This window comes from Ambystoma mexicanum, chromosome 8, assembly GCF_040938575.1.
Source record: "Ambystoma mexicanum isolate Mex_15411 chromosome 8, UKY_AmexF1_1, whole genome shotgun sequence".
In the NCBI taxonomy this organism is placed as follows: Eukaryota; Metazoa; Chordata; class Amphibia; order Caudata; family Ambystomatidae; genus Ambystoma; species Ambystoma mexicanum.
This window is the reverse complement of record NC_090929.1, coordinates 1,511,305,017-1,511,332,257: the sequence shown is the minus strand read 5'-3', so window position 1 is coordinate 1,511,332,257 and position 27,241 is coordinate 1,511,305,017. Positions and strand designations below refer to the sequence as shown.

At 46.8% G+C, this 27,241-nt stretch overlaps 1 protein-coding gene across 1 annotated transcript in view; it reads left to right on the top strand.

The window, feature by feature from the left end:
- The window catches only part of CALHM3 (calcium homeostasis modulator 3), an 89,793-nt gene extending 67,715 nt beyond the window's left edge, over window positions 1–22,078 (top strand). Inside the window, exon 3 of the mRNA XM_069612210.1 lies at window positions 20,728–22,078. Within this exon, the coding sequence (XP_069468311.1) occupies window positions 20,728–21,198 (471 nt within the window). The 3' untranslated portion in view covers window positions 21,199–22,078. The remainder of the gene's footprint in view (window positions 1–20,727) is intronic.
- The last annotated feature ends 5,163 nt before the right edge of the window (window positions 22,079–27,241 follow it).

The following is a 27,241-nucleotide window of genomic DNA, read 5'->3' as shown; positions in this document are numbered from 1 at the left end:
TGGACCCAATAGGGCAGACTTCAGTAAGGGACAGAGAGAATGTCCAACTCTGGAAGGTCTTCGCCACCAGGCAGAAGCTCAGGCTGAAGGGCAAGAGCCTGGGAAATACAGGTTGCACTGGGAAGATGGCTTCTTCTACAGTGAACCGACCGAGTCTGCCCCTGGAGACTACAAACGACTTGTAGTACCCCAAGAGAACAGACCACAGTTCTTGCAGTTAGCCCACGAGATTCCTTTGGCTGGTCACTTGAGTTTCAAGAAGACTAAGGAAAGGCTCTCTCTCTACTTCTATTGGCCAAAGATGGGGGCCGAAGTAGAAAAACACTGCAGGAGCTGCCACACCTGCCAGACCTCTGGTAAGGTTGGCTCCAAGAATGTGGCACCTTTAGTGCCTCTCCCAGTTGTGGGAGTCCCATTTGAGAGAGTAGGGATTGACATTGTTGGTCCCCTTGATTCTCCAAACTCCTCAGGCAACAGGTTTATACTTGTTGTAGTAGACCATGCTACTAGGTATCCTGAGGCAATTCCTATGAGGACTGTTACAGCTCCGGCTGTGGCTAAGGCCCTCCTTGGTATTTTTACTAGGGTCAGGTTTCCTAAGGAAGTAATCTCTGACAGGGGGTCAAACTTTATGTCCCACTACATGAAAGCCATGTGGAAAACCTGTGGAGTTACTTACAAGTTCTCAACAGCTTACCACCCCCAAACCAATGGGTTGGTAGAACGGTTCAACCGAACCATGAAGAGCATGATAGGTGCTTTAGAAGAACCCCTTAAGCGTAAGTGGGACCTTCTACTGCCATGCCTTCTCTTTGCTTATAGAGAAGTCCCTCAGGAGGGAGTAGGTTACTCTCCCTTCGAACTTCTCTATGGTCATCCCGTCAGAGGTCCATTGGCCCTGATTAAGGAGGGGTTGGAGAGTGCTACTTCCCCCAAGCCAGTCAGAGTGACTGACTACGTGATAGGTCTCCAGAGGAGAATGTCGCACATGATGACGGAAGCAAGCGATAATTTGAAAGCTGGACAAGCATTGGTCACGCACTGGCACGATCAAAAGGCTAACATGGTTGAGTTCGCTCAAGACCAGCTCGTTCTCGTTATGATCCCAACAAGGCAGAGGGCCTTGCAAGATAAATGGATGGGACCCTTCAGAGTTGTGGGCAAACTCGGAGAGGTTAACTATCTGGTGGACTTGGGCAATCTCAAGGAGGCTCCGACCGTCTTCCACACCAACCGCCTCAAAGCGTATGTCTCACGACCTGATGTAGGAGCATTGCTTCTAGCATCATCCGAGGAAGAAGAAGAGAGTGAAGCTCTTCCGGATCTCCTCAGAGGCTTACCTTTAGATGAAAAAATTGAAGGAGTAAATCTCTCCTCCAATCTGACACCCGAGCAACAAGAAGAGTGCAAATCCATGTTGAATCAGTTTGCCTCTCTGTTCTCGCTTTCGCCAGGCTTGACCCCTTGGGGCCAGCATGACATACTCACTGGTGACTGTCTGCAAGTCAAAAGCAGAGGATACAGAATGTCAGAAAACGTACGAACCCACATCAAAGGTGAGGTCAGCAAGATGCTTGATCTCGGGGTAATAGAGCCCTCTACTAGTCCAGGGTCTAGCCCAGTTGTGTTAGTACCAAAGGCCGGATCTAAAGAGCTTAGATTCTGCGTGGATTATAGAGCTCTTAATGCAGTCACCACGACTGATGCCCACCCTTTGCCAAGAACAGATGAGTTGGTGGATAAACTTGGTGCCGCCAAGTTCCTCAGCACATTTGACTTGACGTCAGGCTATTGCCAAATAGCCCTGACAGACCATGCCAAGGAGAAAACTGCATTTTCTACCCCCGTTGGCTTATACCAGTTTAAGGTAATGCCTTTCGGATTGAAGAATGCACCTGCTACATTTCAACAGATGGTAAACCAGGTTCTGAATGGGATGGAGGACTTCTGCATGGCATACTTGGATGACATCGCAGTGTTCAGCAATTCCTGGGAAGAACATGTAACCCACCCAAGAGATGTTTTGCAGGCTCGTGGACGAGCCAATCTGACCATAAAGGCGAGTAAATGCCAAATTGGACAGAGTAAGGTAGTCTATCTTGGACATGAGGTCGGAGGTGGAGAAATAAGGCCTTTGTTCAGTAAGATTGAAGCTGTGCAAAATTGGACAACACCTACTACTCAAACCCAAGTGAGAGCCTTCGTAGGCCTCACTGGGTACTACAGGAATTTCATAGAGAACTATGGGACCATAGCTTCTCCACTGAATGTCATCTCCTCGCCCAAATTTCCTAAAAAGGTTAAATGGAATGAGGAGTGCAATCAGGCTTTTGAAAACCTGATAAAGGCTCTTTGCCAAGCCCCAGTACTCAGAGCTCCTGATTACCGCCAACACTTCATTATGCAGACAGATGCTTCCAATGTAGGGATAGGTGCAGGACTCAGTCAACTGGATGGGAAAGGTAGGGAGCACCCCGTTTGCTTCATCAGCCGCAAGCTGAAGGATCCTGAAACAAGGTGGGCAACAATCGAAAGAGAGTGCTTTGCTATCGTGTGGGCTCTGAAGAAGTTTAGGCCGTACTTGTATGGTTCTACTTTTGTCATTCAGACTGACCACCAACCCTTGAGATGGTTAATGCAAATGAAAGGGGAAAACCCAAAACTATTGAGATGGTCGATCTGCCTGCAAGGGTTTGATTTCACCATTGAACACAGGTCAGGGTGTCACCACCAAAATGCTGATGGTCTCTCTAGGGTGTATGTCATCGACTAGAGGTCTGAGATTCATCCAGGAGTGGATTAAATCCTCCTGTCCCTTAGTCTGGGGGGGCGAGTGTTAGGAAGAATTCTCTGTTTAGGCTGAATTTCCTAACCTAGTGATTCAACCAGTGCTTTGCTGGATTTCTGGAGTTTGTTTTTTTCCATCCTGCCAAGAGTGAGACTCTTTTCATCCCACTCTTGGACATGTATGTGTGTAATTCCTTTGAATGCCAATGTGTTCTATGGGCTATGGGGTCTTTTACTTCATAGGGTCTCATATGTTTTTCTATGTGTTACACCGCACCCTACGTGCCGTAACACTGGGGCGTCCTAGCGGACCTCCACCATAGACTCCATACCCAGGGACTGACTACTGTCTCCCCGGGCATGTAAAGTCACCATTGGCTTTACTAGACCTAAATTTACTAACAGAACTAGTACCAACCATCTTATTGTGGACGTGCTAGTAGGGGTAATTCGATAACTCCTGGGTCTGTTACTCGAGGGGGCACTGTCCCGTCCCCCCTCGTCGAGTTTTGGCTGGTGGCAGTGGAAACTACTTGTTATGTTCGACCCCGGACATAACCCTATGGGATTCGTCCCATTGTTGGAGATTGATACTTTTCCTCGTTAATCTCTAACGTACCACCGATCTACTTATCTTAAATAAGTTTATCGGATGGTATTTTCTGCCAGAACTCGTTTTGTTTAAAATGGCGTCTGTGTTCGTCTCTGTGACTCCTAAACCAAACGTTGAGCCCTTTGTTCCACTCTTGGCGGGCCTCTGTACAGAGACCCTCCAAAGTGGTGCCATTCTGTCTGGGTTACCACAGGGGTGTCGGAGGGGGTTTAGGCACCCTGGACCGAGTTGCCTTGCCAACTCCGGTCGCACACTGGAGTGATTGGCCCAAGTGGTGAGCCTCCCCGATCACCACTTAGCGAGTGTTGATTGACAGCTAGGCTGAATGAATGGGGGTTTTCTGCATAAAAGCAGGGCTTTTGGGACTGGATCTTCAGAAGTCGCCACAGGACCTAAGAATCCGACGAGGGTAACGCTGAGCCGACCTGCAATGACGACACCTCCGGTGGAGCCCTGCTGAACCGACTCACCACTTCCCGACGACAGAGGAGATCTCCCTGCCGGAGAGTCTCTTCCCCTGACTGGTGGGAACAACCAGTCCCCTTTGCTTTTTCTTCGCCTCAGGACGCGGTGGTCGAATTGCCCGTGCAGAGCACCCCGGCAACCGGATAGCCACTATCCCTGTACCGCGACCAAAAGGTGGTGCCTTGTGACGGAGCACTCCGCGGCTGGTCTCTTCCCTGGTGGTGCACCGGACTTCACTTTTCTTCAACAACGAGATCATCTCTATTCTTGGCAAAGACCCGACGTGCATCCACCACCAGGAACAACTGCCCCCGCCGGAGCTGTCTCTCCACAACAAGGTACCGTGTCCGCCTGGCTTCCCTTTCGATCGGTTCGAGTGAGGTGTCTTAATCCTCGCCTTTCCGTTGGGTCGCCTCCAAGCTTTTTCTAGCGTGTTGTTCTGAACTGGTTCAATCTGCCGATAACAATTTGCTACAAAGACTCAAACGCATTTCCAATAGAGACTTTTTGGGACATATCGCCTTTCCTCTCTCATAGTGGGCCTGGCCTCTGAACTTTATGATCTATTGTGGTTCTTGCCTTCTTGCCTTGCATTTTATCCGTGAAGTATTGAACTGTGTTGATTTCGTAACCTGCCTATTTTTCTCTCCCGTCCTAACTAATATTAGAGTGCCATCTAGGTTGAGGTATACACCTCTGTCTGAAAATAAGTGATACCGGTAGAACCTAGACTTGTCGAAATATTGTTAGGGGGATTGATCGTTTTCTTCTGCGTAGAGTAATTGTAATTGAAGTGTTTGCCGTGATAGTGCCATAGTGTTTTCTATAGATGTTCCGTTATAAATAAATACCTTAATATCTTTACACTGAAGCCTTGTTGCGTGTTTGCTTGTCTTACGGTGAAGAATTGTCCTATATTGTATACTCCACATACTGCTCAACTCTTCTTGAGAGAAGTCTGACTGCTCAGCCACAGCTACCAAGTGAATCTGTGTGGTACAGACTGCTACCAAGTGGGTTCACCGCCAAACACCTGTAGTCCTAAATCTTTTGCAGTGGTCCCAGAGGGAACTGCACAGGTTTCCGCCTAACAATTCCTTTAGTCACATACTGTTTGAATAGTACCCAAGGGGATTCTTGGTATTAAAATGGAAGTAAATTGTGATATTTAAACATATCTATTCAGCAATCAATGGTCAAAATTACTAACTGCTCAATGGTCAAAATCTAACTGCATAGCGAAGTAACTCATCAAACTGGCCCACATTGGCCAAAAGGTGTGCCGATTTTAAATGGCCCACACTAGCATTTTGCATTTTTGATACATGCATTGCCCTATAGGCTAGTCCGAGCCTGGCGGTTCATCCATAATGGCGAGGGGGCGCCCACCCTGTGGCCCCCTCACCCATTATGGAAGAGCTAACGAGCCAGCAGAGTGAAAAATGAGCACTCCCTCAGCTGTTTTTTCCAGCTGAGTAAGTGCTCCTGGCTGGCTGAACTGTCAAAGGGAAACACTATTTCCCTTTGACAGTTCAGTTCAGTGCCCCAGCCGCACATGCTCACTGAGCCATGCAAAGCTGGGGCGTTTTGCTTCAACAGCTTTGCATAGCTCATTGGAAATGCTGGCTGGGGCACTGCATGTCTGTATGTGCGAGGGGGAGCACCTGCGCTTCCTCGCACATATGGACAGAGGAGCCTGGAGCAGGGCGTTTCAGCACCCACATGCAGGCCAATGCAGAAGGTACGTTTATGTTCATTTTCTTAACTTAAACATGTGTATGGATGCGTGTATGCTTGTATTATGAGTGAGTGTATGGTGATGGATTCTCGTGTGAATGATAGAGTGATTGCTGTATGAATGTGTTAGTGTGTTAGTTTGTTTTGGTCCGTTGAGCTGATTTTGGCAAGTGGTGGATAGAGGGGATGGAGGGTTGTACAACAAAGGCATTTAAAAAATGCCAACATGCCTTTGCTGCACAATCCCCCTACCCACCTGCCAAAATCAGCTCTCCTTCTGAGGCGCTGTGGAGCCCAGGGAACAGATATGGTATTTATTTTTTTACTGGATTTCTACCATAGATTTCCAGTTAGAAATACCATGCTTTCCCCCTTGGCACCCCAATGCCTTGCATACACACATAATCATGCTGATTGTGTTAGGCCCAGTGGGGCCCAGAGGACAGGGATGGTATTTTTTTTACTGGACATCTATGATAGATGTCCAGTAAAAATTATCATGCCTGCCACTTGGGCCCCCGAGCACCAATTGCAAACTGTTTGGCTATTTACCCATTTCTTTTTTTAAAGTTTGCTCTACAATGAAACATTTTAACCCATTATTTTAAAACTCCCCGATTCTCCATTGATTGGTTCAGGCTCCCTCACTACGCTCGGTTGCTTAGGCATTTTTTGGGGAAATAGTTATGCCCCTTCACTTCAAAAATTCATCAGCCGCCACTGGCCCTCGGACTGTGTTGGGAACGGGATGGGGGAGCCCAGGGACTGTGGTGGGAGCAGGATGGGTGGGGACCATGGGATAGTGGTGAGAGCAGGGTGGGGAAAGCCCATGGTGTGTGATGGGGTGGGGAGAGCCCAGGGACTGGGCAGGAGTGGGATGAGGGAGCCCAGCGACTGTGATGGGAGCAAGTTGGGGGAGCCCAGGCAGTATACTGGGAGTAGGGTGTGGTGACAGCACGCAATAGTGGTGACAGCCCAAGAAAATAGCTCAGCGGCAACGTGCTCGCCTTGGAAGACGACACGAAGGAACACAGGTTCGATCCCCGGGTCCGCGCTTAGAAACCTCTGGGTATTAAGCGCGTTATAAATAACCTATCATATCATACATACTGTCCATTTGGCATTTTTGGGGGGTCCCAGCCTGCCCAAATTGTGCTGCGGGGGGACCCGGACAAAAAAGTTTGAAGACCACTGATATATACTTATATAAAATGTATATATGCTTCATATAACATCAACGTCGGAACACCTCTGCAGCGTCATCGCCGCGTCACTCTGCAAAACCCTAAGTTCACAGTCTCTGTCTTCAGAGCTCACTTCGACCTCATGGGTCGTCCAAGCAGCACCACCACAGGCTGCTCCAATGGTTATACACATTTTCATATAACATTTATTTTCTCTTTATATCAAATCATCCCAACATCCCCAAAAAATGTTTTGTTCTCTTGTTTTAATTGGCATTTAAACCATTTTTCACAATAACAATCCCAATCCCCCACACCTCTCCCCCCTGCAATCCCCAACCCTCCGTCCTCCATACCTTCCCCCGATTCGCTACAACCTTATCGTACACGGTCTTACAATAAGCTAACCATGCGGGCCAATGTCTACAATACATCCAGCAGGCGGATTCTTTAGGGACACCATTGTTTCTGATAGCCCTTATGGAGAAAGTCCAGGACCGAGTCCCAATCGTCCTTGCATTTGGCATACTCCCCCTGAATAGTAAATGTGAACCATTCTAGTGATGTATAATGCCATATTTTTGCTATCCATACTTGTTCAGTGGGAACCCCAGCTTGTTTCCATTTTTGGGCAATCAAGGAAAGAGTGACAACACTCAAAATCATGTGCGCTTTCTTCTGAGGTTTAGACGTGAGGATGTGCAACACATCACCCAACCCGAACAGAGCTTCTCCACACTCTGTTCGGATTTGAGAGCCAAAAATAGATTGCATTGCCTCATTAACAGAATCCCAAAACTGCTTCACGACCTGATATGCCCACCATATATGCACCGAAGGGCCAGCCTCGTTACAACCTTGCCAGCATGCCCGGGACATCGACGGATAGAATTTATGCAATTTCTCTGGCGTAGGTTGCCGTTGTACTAAAACCCACATCCACATTTCCTGGATCTGCAACCGCCCTCATTAGTTTTGGGATCCTCTGCCACACTTCCCACCATTGCTCTTCGGAGTTAGGGCAGGCTAACGCATTTGCCCATTGTTTCATGTAGGTCCATTGTATCTGGGCCGCGGAGAGGGAAAACATTCTATACAATTTACTTATCAACTGATGCTCATCCGTTTTTTCAAGTGGTGTGTGTTCCCTAATAATGGACTGCTTCATACCTGGAGCTGACAACCAATGTCTCAGCTGTGCATACCGAAGCCTATCCTCCTCTCGCAGTACGATGGCCTTTCTGCATTGGTGGAACGACATGACCTCCTGCCCTTCCATCATATCCCTCGCTTGCCGACAGCCTGCTTCTTCCTACCTGGTGAACACACCAGCAGTAAATTTAGGATTACGTAGTAGGGGAGTAAACAGGGACGGGAAGGTTGTGATACCGGTCCTTTTAACAACGGCATCCCATGTGTCACCCACCAGGGCCATTATCCGGCTTCTATACATATTGAGAGGTCTATCCATTTTTGGGTACCAGAGGACTTCATCTAGGGGCCTGCCTAACACCTCTCTATCCATCCGTCGGCAAATCTTATACAGAATCCCACTAAACCATTCTCGTATGACCTTTAGTTGGCTGCTTGGAAATATATTTGGAAGTTACGAGCCCCCAGCCTGCCACACCCTGTTGGGGCTGTCACATCCTTCAATGCTACCCGTGACCTCTTTCCTTGACAGATGACCTTTCCCAAAAGTCTATTCAGGGTCCTGAAAAATTTCAGCGGAACCACTAGCGGGAGGGCTTGAAAATAATACAGTTCTCTGGGCAGGACCATCATTTTGATAACATTGATCTGGACCATCCATGAGATGTTCAGTGGGCCGCACTCTTCTAGCCCTGTTTTTGTCATATCTAGTAAAGGGGGGTCATTTGCCTGATACATGCTATCTAGGGTCATGGTTATCACTACGCCCAAATATCGGAGGCCTCCCTCAGCTCGCACAAATTGCCCGGCATCTACCAGACTTGACGTCGGCGCCCCCTGCCCCTAAAGGACCATTAATTCAGACTTTTGGGTATTCATCTTCAAACCTGCCACTTTACCAAATTCCTCCAGGTGAGTCGACAGCCTTGGGAGTGAGGTGTTCATGTCCATCAGGACCACCAGAAGGTCATCCGCTAAGGCCATCACCTTATGTTCCTCTCCCATGAATGTAACCCCTTTTATCCCTGTCTCTTGCCTGATCTTGGTTAGCAAAGGTTCCAGATATACTGCATACAAAACCGGGGAAAGCGGGCAGCCTTGTTTGGTACCCCGGGAGATGTGCCCATTTATGGCTAACCTTAACGATGGTGACCTATAACTGGCTTTGACCAAGCAGAGAAAACCCGGTCCAAACCCCATAGCCTCCAAGGTGAGGAACAGAAATGACCATTCTATTCGATCAAAGGCCTTCTCCACATCCAGGGCCAGTACCCCTGCAGCGAGGCCGGTCTTATTTAGTTTTACTACCAGGTGGCATATTCGCCTAGTGTTATCAAATGTTTGTCTCTGCCTGACAAAACCTGCGTGATCTGGGTGGATCAACCCCAGAATGGTTTTGGCCAGCGTGGACGCTAGTATCTTAGTAAAGATTTTTGTATCTAGCTTTATTAGTGCGATGGGGTGATACGAGCCACACTGAGTTTTGTCCCCGTTAGGTTTGGGGAACGAAACCACTTTCACCTCCTCCATTGTCCGGGAAATGTGCCCCGACGTGGTGAAGGAATTAAAGAGAGATGTCATGATCGGGGGCAGAGTATCTTGAAATGCCTTATAATACATTGCCCGGAAACCAACCGGGCCAGGGGCCTTAATTGATGGTAGGGATTGAATCACTGCTCGAAACTCGTCCTCTGTGATCTCTCCCTTTCACTTTGGTTTAGCCTATTCAGTGGGTATGATCTTAGATATGCCTCTCGGCTTTCCCGATTTGGGGCGCCTGATGAGTACAAAGCCGCGTAGTACTCCGTAAAGGCTTGGAGGATCTCCTCTGACACAGAAGTGACTATTCCCCGAGAAGTTTGAATGCAGAGGATCACTCTAGTTGCTTCCTTTTTCCTTATTTGCCGGGCTAAGAGTCGGTCGGCTTTATTCATAGGGACATAGTATCGGTGCTTGAGATAAAGTAGCGATCTTTGCTCTTACTTACTTTGGAAGATGTCAATTTGGTCCTTGAGATGCCTGTATTCCTTCCTGATTGATACCCCTTTGTCTGTTTCCATTCTAGCCATCACCCCCACTAAGCCTTGTTCTTGATCCTCCTGGAACACCTTTTCTTGCTTGTCCCACAGTGCCTTCTTTGCTATCAATTCCCCTCGTATAGTTGCTTTAAAAGCGTCCCATAGTACCTGTTCCTGTATAGCCGGGGTCTTGTTTCTCTCAAAATATTCACGAATGGTGTCCTGCAGTTCGCAACAGATCACCCTGTCCCACAGCAAGTGTCTAGGGTATTACCCCCAACCCGCAAAGGGACCTCGTAGTAAGGCGGTAAGGATTTACCGGTACCGGTATTTTACCGGTACCAGTAAATCCTTACCACCATCCGTGTAATGAGGCCCTATATTTTAGTTCTCGTATGGTGCTGCCAATATATATGCGCGCACATGTGTAGATTATCGCATATACAATATATTTGCTGCAGCAATTTATGGTATCCTTGATTGAAAAGGTTGTTCCTCTCGAGTCCCTGAAGGTCTCTGTATTTGAGTGCGCTAATTTGCACGTGCTGCATGATCCACATTTCCTGAATCCTATAGGTAAACCAGGTAACCATAGTTCTTGTCTTGGTGTAGGCAGATTTGGGAGTAGAGATGGGCTAAGCATGCTTTTCAAGGATCTTGCTTTTTTTAAAATTAAATTGGGTTGGTCATCAATGAGGTCTTTGAGGTGATCATCAAGTTTAAGCAAATGCCAGTTTTTGTTGAGTATTTTTCGTGCACACTCTACGGTGATTTCAACGTATTTGTGTCAGACAAACTTGTTTTTCTGATAGGAACACATAACATTGGCGCATATTTTGGTTTGAATAAATTACACCCCATAAACACAAATTCTTTCTGTTTAAAAGCTATGGCTTTTTAAACCACACATACCTATAATGTGTTATTTTTGATGTTATCTTTGATATGATTTCTAATAGGGGGATTTAACCCATGACTGTGTGTTTCACCCAATTGAAAGCTTTTGACTTGAGATTTAGGTAAGGCCGACAAGGGCAAAAATCTCCAAAAATGTCAATCATTCAAGCAATTGTCTTTTTTCTTTTGATTATTTATTTGCTAATAACGTTTTTGTGTTTTTTGTCACTTGTTTTTGTTTATTTGTTTTTTCTCATTATGACTTACCTTTGACCTCCCTACCCTTCACCCCTCCTTATTTCTCTGTGACTACACCACACCATGATTTATTTTTTTCGCTATGGGTCTTGTTCAATTTGATTTATCATGACCTATGATTGTAATGCACATCCGTCTATTTTTCTATATGTTCACTGTCTTTATGCTACCTATCAGCATTGCCATCAGCCCTGATTTGAAAAAGACACTGGTGTGTCGATACACGTGTCATCCGTAAAGGGCATTTTCAATTTAATATAATAAACCAACCTACCCTTCACAAATACTCAGTGTGGCGCTTTTTTGAGGTGTGGAGAAGTCTTTTCAACTATATCAATGATGGCCCTCATTAGGACCCTGGCGTTAAGGGGTTAACGGCGATGTAAAAGGTGTCAGCGCTGATAAATCCTTAACGCCTTACTACGAGGTCCCTTTGCAGGACCCGACCTTAAAGGCTGGTCTAGACCAGCCGTTAAAGTAGGGACCCGCAAAGGGACTCTCAAGGTAAGTACGGTACCGCAATTTGCGGTACCGTACTTATCGCCTTCCCCATTCCCTTTATGCCCTATGGGGCAAAAATGGGGAAGGGCCATGGTGGCATGGGGAATTACCGCCCCGCCAACCTTGGAATGGGGTGCTAATTCCCCATTCCGCCATGGCGGACTCCGGCATCGACCATGGTGCTAATAGCACCATGGTTTTCAGCCGGAGTCCTAATTAGGGCCATGATGTCTATTATCTTGGTATGCAAAACAAAAGTTGCTTTAAGTCACCAATCAAATGTTTTTAACATTATGAATAACAACGTGCTGGAAGTTTGTGACAAAGAATCTACATGTCTATATTTGTTTATTACACAACCTCTTTTATTACATGTCCTAAATCACTGAAAGTAACGTTGGGTTAGCTAAAATGTTCAGGTTGACATTATCTTGCATTCTGAGACTTATAGTTTACCATTCAGGATGTGAAAATGAAAGCCACAATGATATTCTTTTGGTTTAACATGTTACTATAAGGATTTACATGCTGTCATGTGGCTTTTTTAAGCTATTTGTTTTTTGTAAGTAAACAAGACAATGGGCCTCATTATGAGTCTGGCGGTAACCCTGCCGGTGCTACCGGCGGGGGCAGGGTTACCGCCAGACTCGTAATGAGGCCCAATGTCTTGTTTACTTACAAAAAAAGAATTGCATAATAAAGCCACATGACAGCATGTAAATCCTTATAGCCGGACTCGTAAAGTTTTACTGGCGCCTGACTTCCCAGTGCCACCGGGAGATTCCAAGTCCGACGGCCCGGGAAGTTAGGCGCCGGTGAAATGTAAGTCCCCATTCCCATAGCGTCCCATATGCAAGTGGGGACACGGAAGCCATGGCACTGTTGCTAACAGTGCCAGTGCTTCTGTGACCGGTCTGCCTCCCGTGGCCGCTATGCCCGGCAGGGTCAGACGTGTCGGGCACAGCGGCTCCGACAGGCAGACTCGTAGTTTGCCGGTCTGGAAATAAGGGTGCCGTTAAGCTTACTGTCACCCTTGTTTCCGGGCCTGCAAACTTAAAATGAGGCCCATTGTTACTGTAGACCTTGAAATCCAACTATTTGAACCAAAGTTTGTGATCCTGGTTAACCTCCCCCAAACCCCTCTACTCGACACCCCCTGTAGCCACCCCACTGCCCTCTCGGCCATCTGTCTGACCATCCCACTCCCTCCTTTTTGGATGCAACCACTAGTTCCCTTTTTTATTTTTATTTTTATTTTTTTTATTCTTTTGTTGATAAATCAACCTTTCAATTTGAAACACAATTACATCAACATTATTATTAATACTTTATAATAAAAAAATTACGATTTTACGGTCTTTAGCATATCTGTTAAAATTGACAATGAGTGGAATTTTCAAGGATTAAAACAGGAATCATAAACCCTATTGGGCCTCATTACAAGAGTGGGGGAATGGGTTAACGGGTGCCGCAAAAGGATGCAGACCCGTTAACACCATTCTGCCACATTACGAGGTCCCCTCGCTTTACCCGCTCTGCACGTCTGGTTTCACCAGACGTGCAGAGCGGGTCCCACGAGGGGAAGAGGGAGCTAACAACGGGCCGATCGTAATCGGCCCGTTGTTAGCTCCCTCCCCCATTCCCATTCAGCCCTATAGGGGCTGAATGGGAATGGGGAATGTCCGGGCCCGGGTTCCACGAGGGAGGAATTACCGGGCCCTCCGAACTCGGAATGGCCCGGTAATTCCCCATTCTGGGAACCCAGACCCGGACACGATTTTGGCGGCAGCCATGCCGCCAATAGCGGCATGGCTACCGCCAAAATCGTAATGAGGCCCATTGTATCATATCAATCATATAAAAACATTTGTTACTTTTTATAAAGAAAAAAACACATTAGAACAAATCAGCCTTTGATTAGGATCACAACCAGTACGAGTGATACAAAATTAAAACTACATATTCCGTGTCTTCCAAATTCAACTCTAGAAGGAATTGAGTAGTTGCAGTGCAGACCGCTTGCCGAGTAGCACCGAATATTCGAATCTAAAATACATCAACAGATAATATTCTAGTTCTGTTTTTCCACTTCCACCCCTGGTTAACTGGTAGAACCAGCATCTCTTGGAGAAATGATAGTGGAGGAGTGACTACAGCACCGCGCCCCCCCCCGGGACAACATTTAGGATAAGTGACTCAGCAAATTGCTCAGATCATTGTGTCCTCACATGTTTTGGTTGAGCTGGGAGTTGGGCCTATTTCCTAACTGGGCACAAGGATTTGCATTTTAATATTAGAATTAAAAGGTGCTTCTGCCAATGGGCAAATTAAGCTATAGGGCCTCATTACGACGCTGGTGCTCACGTAATGAAGGGTGCCGGTACGGGACCGGCATCCTTCATTACGTGAGCGCCGATTACGAGGTTCCCTTTGCGGGACCCGGACTAGACGTCTGGTAAAACCAGACGTCTTTTCCGGGTCCTGCGAGGGGAAGAGGGAGGTAATAACGGGCCATTTGTAATGTGCCCGTTACTACCTCCCTCCCCATTCCCATTGAGCCCTATGGGGGCTCAAATGGGAATGGGGAATGGTCCCTTCAAGGAGGAATTACCGGGTCCTCCAATGTTGGAATGACCCGGTTATTCCTCATTGAAGGAACCCGGTAATGGAGCCCGGTTTGGAGACTGCCATGGTGCTAATAGCACCATGGCTACCTGCAAACTCGTAATGAGGCCCATAATCTTAACTTGTCTGGATGAAAGAGGCAGTGGCCAGCCTCCCCTCCTGCCCTGCATTTTACTTAAGTCATATGCTCCTACTGCCTTGGTACAACTGGGCTGTCGGGCCATTCCTTTGGTGAGAAAACATCTTTAAGCCAATCTGCTGCACCTATGTTGGCGGCAGATCCCAAACCCATGGTCGGAGTCGGGTATAAAATTGTCTCGGGCACCAATGCAAAAGTGGCCCACAGTTGCAAATGGTAATTTAATCCTTTTGTGACAGACCATTTGAGTAGTACCCTAGGGGGAGTTTTTTGATAAAATGTGGTACAAATTGTGCATTTTAAAGAATATTTATTCAGTAACACTAGTCCAAACTACTTGCCGCATAGTGAAGTAGCTAATCAAACTGGCCCATATTGGCCCAAAAAGGGGCCTGCTTTAATAAACAAAATCTGGCCCACGCTAGCATTTTGCGTTTCTGGTTCGGGCATTGCCCTATTTCCCTATAGGGCAGTCGGAGACTGCCCAAGCACACAGGCACTGGGCCTCATTATGACCCAGGCGGTAAGTTACCGCCTGGGTCGTACCTTTACCACCATGGCGTAAACTATGTTTACACCATGGTGGTTGGCAGACTTACCGCCCCATTCCGAGGTTGGCGGGGCGGTAAGTCCCCATTAACCCATTTACCCTTCCCCATTCCCATTTTTGCCCCATAGGGCATAATGGGAGTGGGGAAGGCGTTAATTACGCCACCGTAAATTACGGTGGCGTAATTAACAACAAGGTCCCTTAGCGCCATGGATTTTAACACCTGCTAAAAGCAGGTGTTAAATCCTCCATGGTGCTAAGGGACCTCGGAATCAGGCGGTAAGGGTCGGCGCTGTTTACGCCGCCGTAAACCCCTTACCGCCTGGGTCATAATGAGGCCCACTGAACTTTAACACAAGGTACAAGTAGAACATCAACTAATTGCAAAAGGTGGAAACTCAACATAGTCACATTTGGGGAAAATTTGACTATGTGCAAGGACCATAAATCGAAATATTACGGTAGGATGGATCCAGACGGCAGAGATGTCTGTGTCCAAGATCCTCACTGCCTGATTTAGAAGATTATCCACACGGAGAAGATGTTGAATTCAAACAGTCCCGGGTTATGGCGAAAACATTCGGTACATGTGAATAGTCTAGTAGGATCATGGACCTGCATTCACGCACCAGGGGGTCTGGTAACATTGGGCCTCATTACAAGTATGGCAGTGCAGATAGAAAAACAATGGCCATGGTCAATGCTGGTGGCCATAATATACGAATGTGATTGCTGCCACGACCATGGACCCCAGTGGACTTCACCTGCCCTTAGAACATGCACACGTGTGGCAGAAACTACAGGGATCAGTGTTAGGGTGACCAGATTTCAGAAACGCGAAACCGGGATGTCCAACAACATAAAAGAAGGACTACCCCATTGCAGCCCATCCATTACCGCCCCTCCCTCAACACGCCCCCACAACCACCACAACCACCACCCAACACTATTACCAGCACTTCTCCTTTCCATAAATTATACATGATCTAAATTGTGCAGTTTTGTCTGTGAATCTTGGCATGGGAATTAAAAACAAGCTTCTGCTCTAATTGATAATACAGTCTCTGTGGCACAGTCAGTAAGTGTTGTAACTCGTACTGGAAAGGTTGGGTGTTCAAGCCTATCCTCCAAATTCAAAATTCTGGAAGGGTTGTGAAAATAATTACAATTATAATTGTGGTCACCAGCCCTTTGTCCAAAACCAGGACAGAGTTTTTCAATTTAAAAAACCCTCGGGATGGGTGGACAGCTGGGATGGTCCTGGCAAAACCGGGATGTCTGGTCACCCTAATCAATGGCCCTCATTACGAGTCCGGCGGAAACCGTGCAGGAAGAACCGGCAGGTAGTTGCCGGACCCGTAATGAATTACCGCTGTCTGACTTGCCCGAATAACCATTACATTAAACCCCCGGCGGTCCGGTAAGCTAGGCGGCTGCAATTGTTAATCCTCATTCCCATTTAGGACTCAATGGGAATGGGGACCATGGAAGCACCGGCACCGTTAATAACGGTGCTGTTGCTTCCATGAACATCTGTGGCCGGGTGCCATTCCACCCTTCAGGCCAGACCTGGTGGGTGGCACGGCACCAGGCCGCAGACTTGAACTTTGCCAGTGCGGAAACAATAGTGACAGTAAGCTTACCGCCACTGTTTTTTCCGGACCGACAAAATTGTAATTAGGGCCAATGTCTTCCCCACCTGCATCAAAATGTGATGCGGGCTGAGATGCGTGCATATTTCCAGCACACATTGGGGACACACGTGGAGTGGTGGGTTTCTTGCTCTGTGTCCCATTTCGTTCATAGAATCGTGATCAAAATGGCATTGATGCACGAACACACGGAGTGCTTGCCTGAACACACTTGCCCGAATACAAATTGGGCCTCATTACGAGTTTGGAGGTAGCCTTGCCGGTTAGAGTGGCAAGGCTACCTCCATACCGGCATGAAAGTCCGGCACCCGCGAATGGTCTGTCCTGTTATTTGGGTCTGAGATCTTTATTGGTAATTCCATCTGGCACTGAGAACGCTCCAGGTGCTACAGCACACCAGATAAGACAAACATACAGCAATTGAACACCTATCACAGACATCAAACATCAGAACATTACACCTCTGCAACCAATTGACATATCACACCTTTCAGCGAGTGCATACTAGCAGCCTGGGCACATGAGGCTCTCCTTGACACAGGAAAGGTAGAAACAGACCCACGCTCAGGGTACTTCCGGTCTTCACGCACCAACATCAAAGCTATCATTAATGTTCCCCTCTTTCCCAACTAACCTCACTCAACCCCCTCACTTTCTGATCCGCCGCAGCACCTGGAGACCATGCAGATAGCAGCGGAGCGTGGTGTTAATCCTAATAACATAATTTAACATATTTGTTTCACTCTCTCAACAGTTTGAAACCCAGCAGTGCATTGACTGGGGAAAGGAACAGCAGGTGGTTGGGGCTCCTGATGATGACTTGAGTCCGGGTGTAAGCAAGAATTTCACCCGTCCCCCTCTTGGGGGTCATGGGTGCAGAGGGGATTAGAGGACTCGAGCTACACACATAGGTGGAACGTGCATGTTCCCTGGGTGTTTGTATAGTGATCCCCACTCCAGTGAATGACCCTGTGTGTATGGCAGATAATTCTGAGAAAGACCAGAATGACAGAGACACCAAGTGAGGGTGGACCATTGCCTACACAGGGTGCCTGAAAGGAGCAAGGCAACACCTGGCCCTTGTAAAATATGACTAGCAAACAGTATTCCAGAGTAAAGGAACCAGCTCATGTGCAGAATAGCATGCATGCATCCAGTAGTCGAAGCAAAACGATTTCCATTTTAATATTTCAAACTCAACAGTGTGGGAATTACAAGTTTTTTTTCCTTCATATGTGCAGTCAAAGGGGGTCTGGTAACATTGGGCCTCATTACAAGTATGGCAGTGCAGATAGAAAAACAATGGCAACGTGGCAGTAATTCTGTAACTGCTGTATTACCACACCGCCGTACTACAGGTTTGGCGGGGAGACGGAGGATTTTCCTCCAGCAAAAAGCTGGAGGAAAATCCACCACACTACTGCCAAAAATTGGCAAATTCATCACAATTACAGCTGTTGGTAATTCCACTGAAATCCCCATGGAGTCCTACGGACTCAAACATCGGGGCTTACGCCACCTACCACCTCTTGCAATCCCACAGAAAATCTGCAGGACCAAATTGTGGTAACAGTAATTATGTCTGGTGGTAGTCCGGTAGATTTACAGCCAGAATACCACCAAACCCGTAATGCAGCCCATCGGGTCAGTGTTGAGCACGTTCATGACATGCAGTCTCCACTCACTTCTGAAAGCCTTAGATACTGCTTGGGCATTATGTCCTGTCCTGCCTTGCTTTGCCCTGACCCAGCCTAGACCATGCATTCCATGCAGAATGGAATGTCATTGTAGAATGTGATGATGCCGGAGTGCCAGCTGAAGCTGGGCTAGCAAAGGGGGGAGCCTGGTCCAGCAGCAAAAAAAAGCCATTCACTCTTCACCTGAGCAGCCTTGCGAGCATCACAATTATATTTGGATGAGCTGCAGCTGGAAGCAGCTCCTGGGGATCCAACATTAACCAGTGATCAGGAGCTACCCTGGTGAACAAGGAGCATAGCGTTCCGCAAATGTAACTTGACATAAGATGCAAACTGATTATTTTGTCCATTATTTTTCACACCTTACGCTTTAAATGTTGTATAGATGTGTCCTATTGTTTATTTTTAGATTGCCCAAATGCACACAGTTAAATGGATATAGGTGTGTTTGTTCAGCATCAGGTGGCCTGGGGAGCCAAAAGTAGCTCCTAATAGCTTTTGCTGTCAAGCTAACCAGGCCCCTTTAAACTACAAGGAGGAGCTAAATGGCCCCCAGCTCCCCTCAATTTCGAACCCTGGACTGTATACTTTTGTTGATAGACTGACTTTGTGTCAGTGGCGCCAATTTCTTCCTGGTCCATTGCAGCACCACATACTTTATCCATTTCCATCACTATTTGAGAACGGTATGCCTTTTCCTCCAGCACCACCTACCCACATTGGACTAAAGCGCGTACTACTACTTCTCCACCCAGCTGTACCAGGGCGGCATCTAAGCTCCCCATTGCTCAGGCCATGCAAGTCCCTCACTCCAGAAAGCAGAACAGCCCATTGCATATTTACTATTTACCAGAGTCAGGGAAAAGACAACAAATGCCCTTTGTGAAGTGCACTTGAATACTTAGGACAAGTATCGTGCCCATGCCCAACTCCATCACAAAGCACCTTATGCCCACATTGAGCTCTGTAAAGTCAAGCTGAACATCCTAGCCAGTTAGTAAAAGTGGTGTCGTGCTTTGGGTCTTGTCACCGTAGGTCCGCTCATTCCGAGGAACTCTCCAGAAGCTTAATGCTCTTTTTCTAGGGAAGGCTGTGGGCGGGGTCTGATAGGAATACGGGAGCCACACATGGCTTTGGTGATGCATGCATCTTAAGAAGGGCCCGATCCCCTGGGTTTCCAAGTTCTAAGGGGAAGCCCCTTAGGGGTATCAGGTAATATTATCCCCACCAATAATATCGCCATATATATGGTCGTGGGGTAAGGCCATAGGCAATATTATTAGTGGGGATAATTTATGGGGTAAATGGGACCAGGGGTTGCGGGGGTGTCCCCCACTCCCTTTAAAAAAAATATAGGGGTTGCAGGAGTTTCCCCCGCAGGTTCCATGGCGATATCGTTGTATGGTGATATTTTTGCGGAGATATTAACACATGGAAGCCCCTTAAATTGTGGCCTATGCTGTGGCAACAAGTGTTCCCAAGCAGATTAAGATATTGTTTGTGTACTGTGTCACCCCCCCAGACACGCCCTGAAGTCTGCAATCAATATAGGGCACCAAAAAGAACAAGTTATTGGGCCTCATTACGAGTTTTGCAGTATTCCTGCGGTTAATCTGCTGGAATACCGACAAACTGTATTACCCTTACAGACCCTTGGCCCTGTGGGTTTACCACGGAATCACAAGCGGCGTTAGCCAGTGTAAATCCCCATTTTATGGAGTCCTGGACTCCATTGGGAATTTTGGGGGGTATTACCACCGGCGGAATTACAGGGTGGTACTACGGCCGATTTTTGGAGGTAAAGTGGAGGATCTACCTGTTTACCGAGTAATGGATAAATAGTGCACTGTAACCGACATGTCTTGAGAAAGGATGCATGAGCAGCCAGCATATTCCTATGATGAAGAGGCAGTTCTTCACTTAAGCAGATGCGATGCAACCCCTGCAACAACAGCGGTGTTGCAAGTTAGTGGAAAGCGATAGAATGTAGGAGAAAATGGATGGCGGGAGAGCCATCATGGAGAACATGGCTGCTGGGGAAGACATACACTGTAGGGATGGAAAGAGGCTGCCCACGAAAGAGTGAAACTGGGGAGGAAGAGAGGGGCTGGCCAGAACATTTCTGGGGGCAGATTCTTCAGGGTCTAGTGGTTGTATAGGAAAGAGCAAGACTGGCGAGTGGACTGTTCTGAAGACGAACTGTAGGGCGCATGACTGTGGTAGAATAAAATGGTCTGTTTTGGAGGCAAGGTTGTTGCAATCTGCATTTTGAAGCATAAGGGTGGTGTAATGGAGGCTATTAACTTCTTCGTTTCAGGTGAGAGTAGCAACACTGAGGTCAATTGTAAACCATGCACTTAAGAATGGGGGTCATTGTATCTATTTAGTTAAACCACCCTTTTTTCCAGCACACTAAGTTCACACTGTCTTTTATATTTCCATCTTCACCTAGGCTCTTGGCTGGAGCATCCTGCTGTTTCTGATTGTCTTGGCATTTGTTGCCCGATCCATCAAGCCCTGCTTCAACCAGACTGCCTTTCTTCAAACCCGCTACTGGAGCAACTATATTGATTTGGAGCAGAAGATCTTTGACGAAACCTGCTGTGCGCATGCTCGGGAATTTGCGCACAAGTGCATCCTTTACTTCTTCGAGAGTATGCAGAACGAGATGCGCACGCGGCATCTGACCGTCAAGGTGGCGGAAGAGGAAGAGGAGGATCACCTGCATGGGGTCACGGACCTCGATCAGATGAATAGCCTTTTGGAGTTCTGGTATGAAGATAAACCTCCCCTCGATATCGGCCCAGCCTCCCGGCGCCAGCATTGCCGGGCAAAACACTCAATGCCACTGGGGGGCTACAATGAGTGCAACGGGTGGCATTTTCCACAAGAATCCAAGAACTCCAAGCACACAGATGTTTAAAACTCATGATGGGCCCATGGAATCAGTCTCATTGTCACTGTTCTTTATCGATTATAGAAAAAGTAACCAATATATCTAAACCTTCACAGTGATGATTAGAATGATCACAGTTAGTTTGTGGTCTGCTAGTTCGACTCTTGTACGTTGACTTTTTTTTTCTTTTTGAATATATGTGGGTGTGTGTGCAGTGGTATTATGGGAAGAGGTTAGGGTAGGGGCAAGGATTGGGGGACTTGAGTGGCCCCTCATCACAAACTAATTGTGGTTGTTCTAAACACAGAGCCATATTTACAGTGTCTTTTTAAAAAAGTGAACATTAATTTGGTTTAAAAGGGGTACATGAAAAGTGCATTAGTTTCAGGGGTTCCCAATGTGCTTGGTTGTCGCTGTGGTAGTGGTAACTCCTTCTGTGTAAATGCAACGCCAAGGGAATTGCCACAGCGCTAGGAGAGCATTAAGTAACTTTTTTGCAGGATCACAATGCATTTGTATGTGGGTGTATATGGCGTGTGCCAAGCTAGGGAGCAGCAGAGCAGCAGAGAACCACATTACAAAAAAAGAGTAGTCAGGCTCTCAAGGGTACAGGTTCTGACTGTGGATCAGGGAGGTTCTGATCATCAGTGCTGGCCCCGAGGGTTTTAGATGTTCCATAGTTACTCCCTGAAGAGCAGGGTCTTGAGGTCATTCCAGAACTGCAAGAGCGTTGGTGTCCTCCTAATTGAGACTGGGATGGTTTTCCAGTAGATAATGTGCTTAGTTGGGTAATATTGGCCGCAACCCATCGTTGGCAATACCATGGTTTTCAAAATAACGACGAGGGAACTTAACAAGAGTGAAATATGACTTTGCTGTAAATTATAAATCATTGTTAATTATTGTATGCATTTGTTTATGTAAGTGGCCCAGTTAAATTCTTCAGCTCTTTCTTCCTATATGATGTCAGGGGGGTAACAGGTGGAGGCCATGTTTCAACAACCATTTTGTCCAACGTGGAAATGACAAGAAGCAGCCAGCGTTGGACATGAAAGCCGGTGACGTGGAGAAGATTGAAGGGTAATCAGGCCAAAGGTTGCCATTAAGATGCTCGACTTTAGGGTGACAATTGGACAGATAACGCTTTTTTCTTGCCCCCGGAATGGCCATTTCATTAACACATATCACCACTATTTTGCCTCTAAAATCCCCATGAGATGTATCTCACACAGCCACTAAGTGCTTTCCTGCCATTCAACAGGGGTCATCATGCCTGCGCATGCATGGTCTGCACACAATTTACAAGAGTGCACTGCTCAATGGCTTATCTGCTCAGGTGCATGTCCTAGGCAGATCATCGATGGATACGAGGTTAGAAGACTCACTCATGGAAGCGCACTGTGATGAGCCTAGGTTTGATCCTCATCAAATGTTTATATTTCAGTCATTTAATAAGATTTACAATATAGCTCGATCACAGCAGATTTTCAGGTATAGACACTTACTATACCGTTGTTACTTTAAACATGATCATAGTTTTAGGCAGGGTATTAGTAGTATATTGGAACTGTTTGAGGTTGCAGAGCGTCATCATTAATCTGGATTCTTATATTTATAAAGTTGGATTCCACCAAGACGACCCATAGTCAAAGGCACTGTAATCCCTTCCTATGACAAATATCAAAAACCCCTCTACACATAATACTCTTTTAAAAAAACAATTCCAGCCACTAGCTAATGAGGTAAAGATCTACTGTAGGCACAAACTTGGGAATATATTAAAAAGAACCCCCTGAAACAAATGTCCACCAGAAAAAGTTGAAAGTAGACTTTATTCCCCTACGTCATGACATAATATCGGAGCTTCTGTCTCTAAGTAATTAGATTCAGCACAAACACTGTATGAGTCTACTGCCACATGCCAGCTGGGAAGGCAGTGTTAAACTCAGTACTGTTGCTGTGGCAACGAGCATCCTCCCCATCCCTGCCTGCTTCTGATAGCTGCAGCATGTCCATACCCATCACACCCCGGTCCATCCCTCCATACCCATTCCCCTAGCTTCAGTTGCTTGAGTGTGGCTTTCCGCTGGCCCCCCATCACCTGTCTCATCCCCCCACACTGTGAATCAGGGCTTGGGTAATCACGGCCACACGTCCCAGTCCTGGGCTTTTATTTCTCCATCAGTTTCATTTTGGGAGTTGTGGGCTACAGTATGAGAGCCTTCTTCTGTGCCTTCCCACCTCCACTCACCCCAAATAGATCTTGAAAGATCAGGCATCTTGTTAAACAATATTCTCCTCCTGTTAAAAGATATACTTTTACTTTTTTTGAATGGATATACTGCTACTTTTTTTAATGTAACTTTCACTTTTGGGAAAATTAGCCAGTGGATAATGACCAACGCAGTATGAACTCCAGTAACTTACCTGCTGAGCCATCCAAGGGGACGGGTGTCTTGAATAATGACTGCCACTTCGTGCTGCTTTTTACAGTAAAGGTCACAGCTCACGTTGAGCTCCTCTGCCTGAGCTTTGAGCACCTTTCACATCAAGACCTAAGTGCAGTGAATGAATCCACAAACGTGGGAGCTTTTCTCTTATGGTATCTTCAGACGTGAGTCTCCAGGTGCCCACTGCAAGCTGCATTAGCCAGCTGGGCTGTCATGCTCGGTGGGTGGCTAGGCATTCAGATGTGTGTCATGCTCAGAACACAAGCGGACAAGGGGCTGGCACACTGCCAAACATAATAACCAAACGTCCGGCTTCTTTGGTGGTGCACACACAACACACATATTAGTGCTAAACCGAAGCTTGATTACTAGGATATTGGTGCAGAGGAAAAAAAGAAAATGAATTATTCTGGCCTTGCTTTGAGTTCAGGGTGCTTGTGGGATTTCAGCTTTTGATGCATCATGTTCCTTTTCTGTTTTATCAACTATTGATGACCAATTCTCTTTTCCTTTAATGTCATGCAACTGTGCTTATCTAGGTGTCCAGGTGCTGCTCTTCCGCCCCTCCCCCGCGCCTCCCTAACTGAGTGGGCCTGGGCATCCATAACCAGAGCCACTTGGAGGATGAGTCCTGAATTAGCCTAGCTCTCACCTGAATGTCTATTTCAAGTGCGGTTGCAGTAAAGTGGCGAATACACAGCAAGGCACTATCACACATTTCAAACACACAAGGAGTGGTCCCCACTACGACTTTGGAGGTAAATTGGCTGTTCATCTGCAGAATTACCAACACATGTATTTCCTGTTACTGCCACTCCATTCAATGGAAATACCACAGGATTACCAGGGCGGGCACAGTAGTGTAATTCACAATTTCTGGATTCCATGGAACTCCATAAGGATTTTTGTAGAATTACAGTGAGCCCTAGTTCAGCCACAGTAATCCCAATAGTTTTGAGGGATAAAGCGAAGGATCTGCTTCCAGAAAATCCTGGAGGTAGTTCCTCCACTTTACAGTCAAACCTCTTAGCAAGGTGATGTGGTAATACATCAGTAAAGTGATGGTAACAGAATTACCTCCAGTTTACTAGCATTTGTACTACACCGCCATGCTCGTAACGAGGCCCAGGGTGTGTTAATGTAAAGCCATTTTATGTCATTGCCCAAACAAGTTACAAAAGGTAAGTAGAGCGCTGGCTGAGAGGTTGGAATCCAGCTCCCATAGCTGTTCCCTTTTTGAGTTGTATGTTCAAGCCTCTATACTACCACTTGAAATGTGTACACTCGTATATGAACTTACATGCAAAGAGATGTACCACTATTCTCCTGTTATTATTTAAAGAATGCCAGCTCCTCCGAGAAGGCATTTAACCTAGCACAGGGTGTCCCACCCATTACTGGCCCGGTCTCTTCCTACTTCTGCACAGGCGGCGGGTCAGTTGAGCATTCTGACCTTGCCGCCTGTTACCGAGGAAGAGATCTAGACATTCCTTCAGCAATTGGGGAGGGGGGGGGGGAATTCAATCGTAGCTCCCCTCAGACTGACATTTGCCCCAGGTTTGCGCAGCCGCCATACATTCCCCAGTGCATGAAAACAGTACTCAGAGACATCGCCCATGAGTGCGCGAGGGTTACATGTCTTTATAATGACACATTTTATGTAGAATGCACTCATACAGAAAATTTTACAACGAAAAACATAACGATTTTTATTTTTTTTAAAGAACTTTGGGGGGGCAAATCCTGTCTCCCACCCGTAAAAACCCACTCCAACCGTTTCCCCACACGATTTAACCCTTTACCGCGCCCCACATACATTTTCATTATGTTTTGTCGTAAAAGTTCGGGTATATTTGTATGTCTACATACGAATTTCGTTAGAAAGACTTCATACTGTGCGGGAGGCTCTGTTAGACCTCCCCTCACTTACAACCTTCGTCTCCCTTACAGTGGTGGCTAAAAGGAGTTGGGGCACCACACCCTCAGTCACTCACCAGTGAGGGGACCAGACATAACCATGGTAAATTGCTACTGAAAGAACCCACTCCAACCCAAAATAAAATGGCAGGCCCGAGTGGTGTATGCATTAGGATCCCATAAATATGTGTATATAAAATAGTTACACTCCAATTATCTGTCGAACCTCCCACCCCCCACACGCCTCTACCTTCATTCTTTCCACAGGCTGTGATGATCACAGTAGTTACATACATTTGGTAAAGAAAACTTTTGTTACGCAGCTTTCTCAAATGATTGTGCTATTGTAGGTATGTCTACCAGATCCAGGATATTAATTGCAGGTGGGCCTCATTACGACTCAGGCGGTAAGGGTTTTACGGCGGCGTAAACAGCGCCGACCCTTACCGCCTGAGTACGAGGTCCCTCATTACAACTCAGGCGTTAAGGGTTAACGCCACCGTTAACCCTTAACGCCTGATTCCCACCTTAACGCCTGCTTTTTGCAGGCGTTAAGTTCCATGGTGCTAAGGCACCTTGGTGCTAATTACGGCACCGTAATTTACGGTGCCGTAATTAACGCCTTCCCCACTCCCATTATGCCCTATGGGGCAAAAATGGGAATGGGGAAGGGTAAATGGGGATTGGGGACTTACCGCCCCGCCAAGGTCGGAATGGGGCGGTAAGTCCGCCAACCACCATGGCGTAAACGTTATATTTGTTTTTGGGAAAACAGCGTTTGAGAAAACAAGATAATATAGAGTTCACAGAGAGCAATTGTTTGCAAATACTTTATTTGCTCAAAGCTGATCAAGAGCACCTCCATCAGATTTGGCTTATGGGCACCATTGTGATACCTGCAGACCAGCAAGCACTGAGGCGGGCGGGGGCAATTCTAGGGTTTATAAATGTGAACACTGCAAGTTAAACGTACATGGTGGGCAGGCAGTTTGCAAACTTTCGGCCACTTGAAAGATGCCCCCTGCTAGGCCCTTCATACACATAAGTCGGTTTTAATTAACAGTGCAGAAGGCATGCACACAGCCTTTTCTTGGAAGGCTGTTTGAGCTGATTACAACACTGGCTTTTTACCCACGATTCTAGGACTGGACAGGCATGAAAAAGAAGCCTCTTCCCGCACGCAAGAGCCATTTTATGCACAGTGCTCTGAAAGATGGAGTCCAATCCGAAAGGTGCAATTTACACCATTCTGTCAATCTCGTAACCTTGCAAAAGTACTATGTCCATTCCCTTTCCATTCTATGACAGGGGAGCCGAGTGGGACACACAAAGAGACAAGGCAGACACAGGGCTAGCTTATTGCCAAAGTGGGTTTATTCTAGGTTACAGTCCAGAACAAGTCTAATGTAATTTGTAACATAAATGTCTCATAGAACAGTTCCTGGGATGGAGGCCTTCCACTCCCATAGGTCAGTGATAACCCTTGCCTTTGTCGTTGGGTTGCAAGCTTTGCAGAGTTTCCTATCCCTGATCCAGTGAGTACATAGGCCTGGGCCCTCCTCTGCTGGGTTTTGCTGGACTTGGGTGGGCTTGCAGGACTCCTCCAAGCACGTTTTTCCAGTAACATCTCTCTCACTTTGGTGGTGGGGAAGGGACCTGGTGGATCAAAATGGCCCATTGGAAAGTCCCTGGTCTTGCCACTT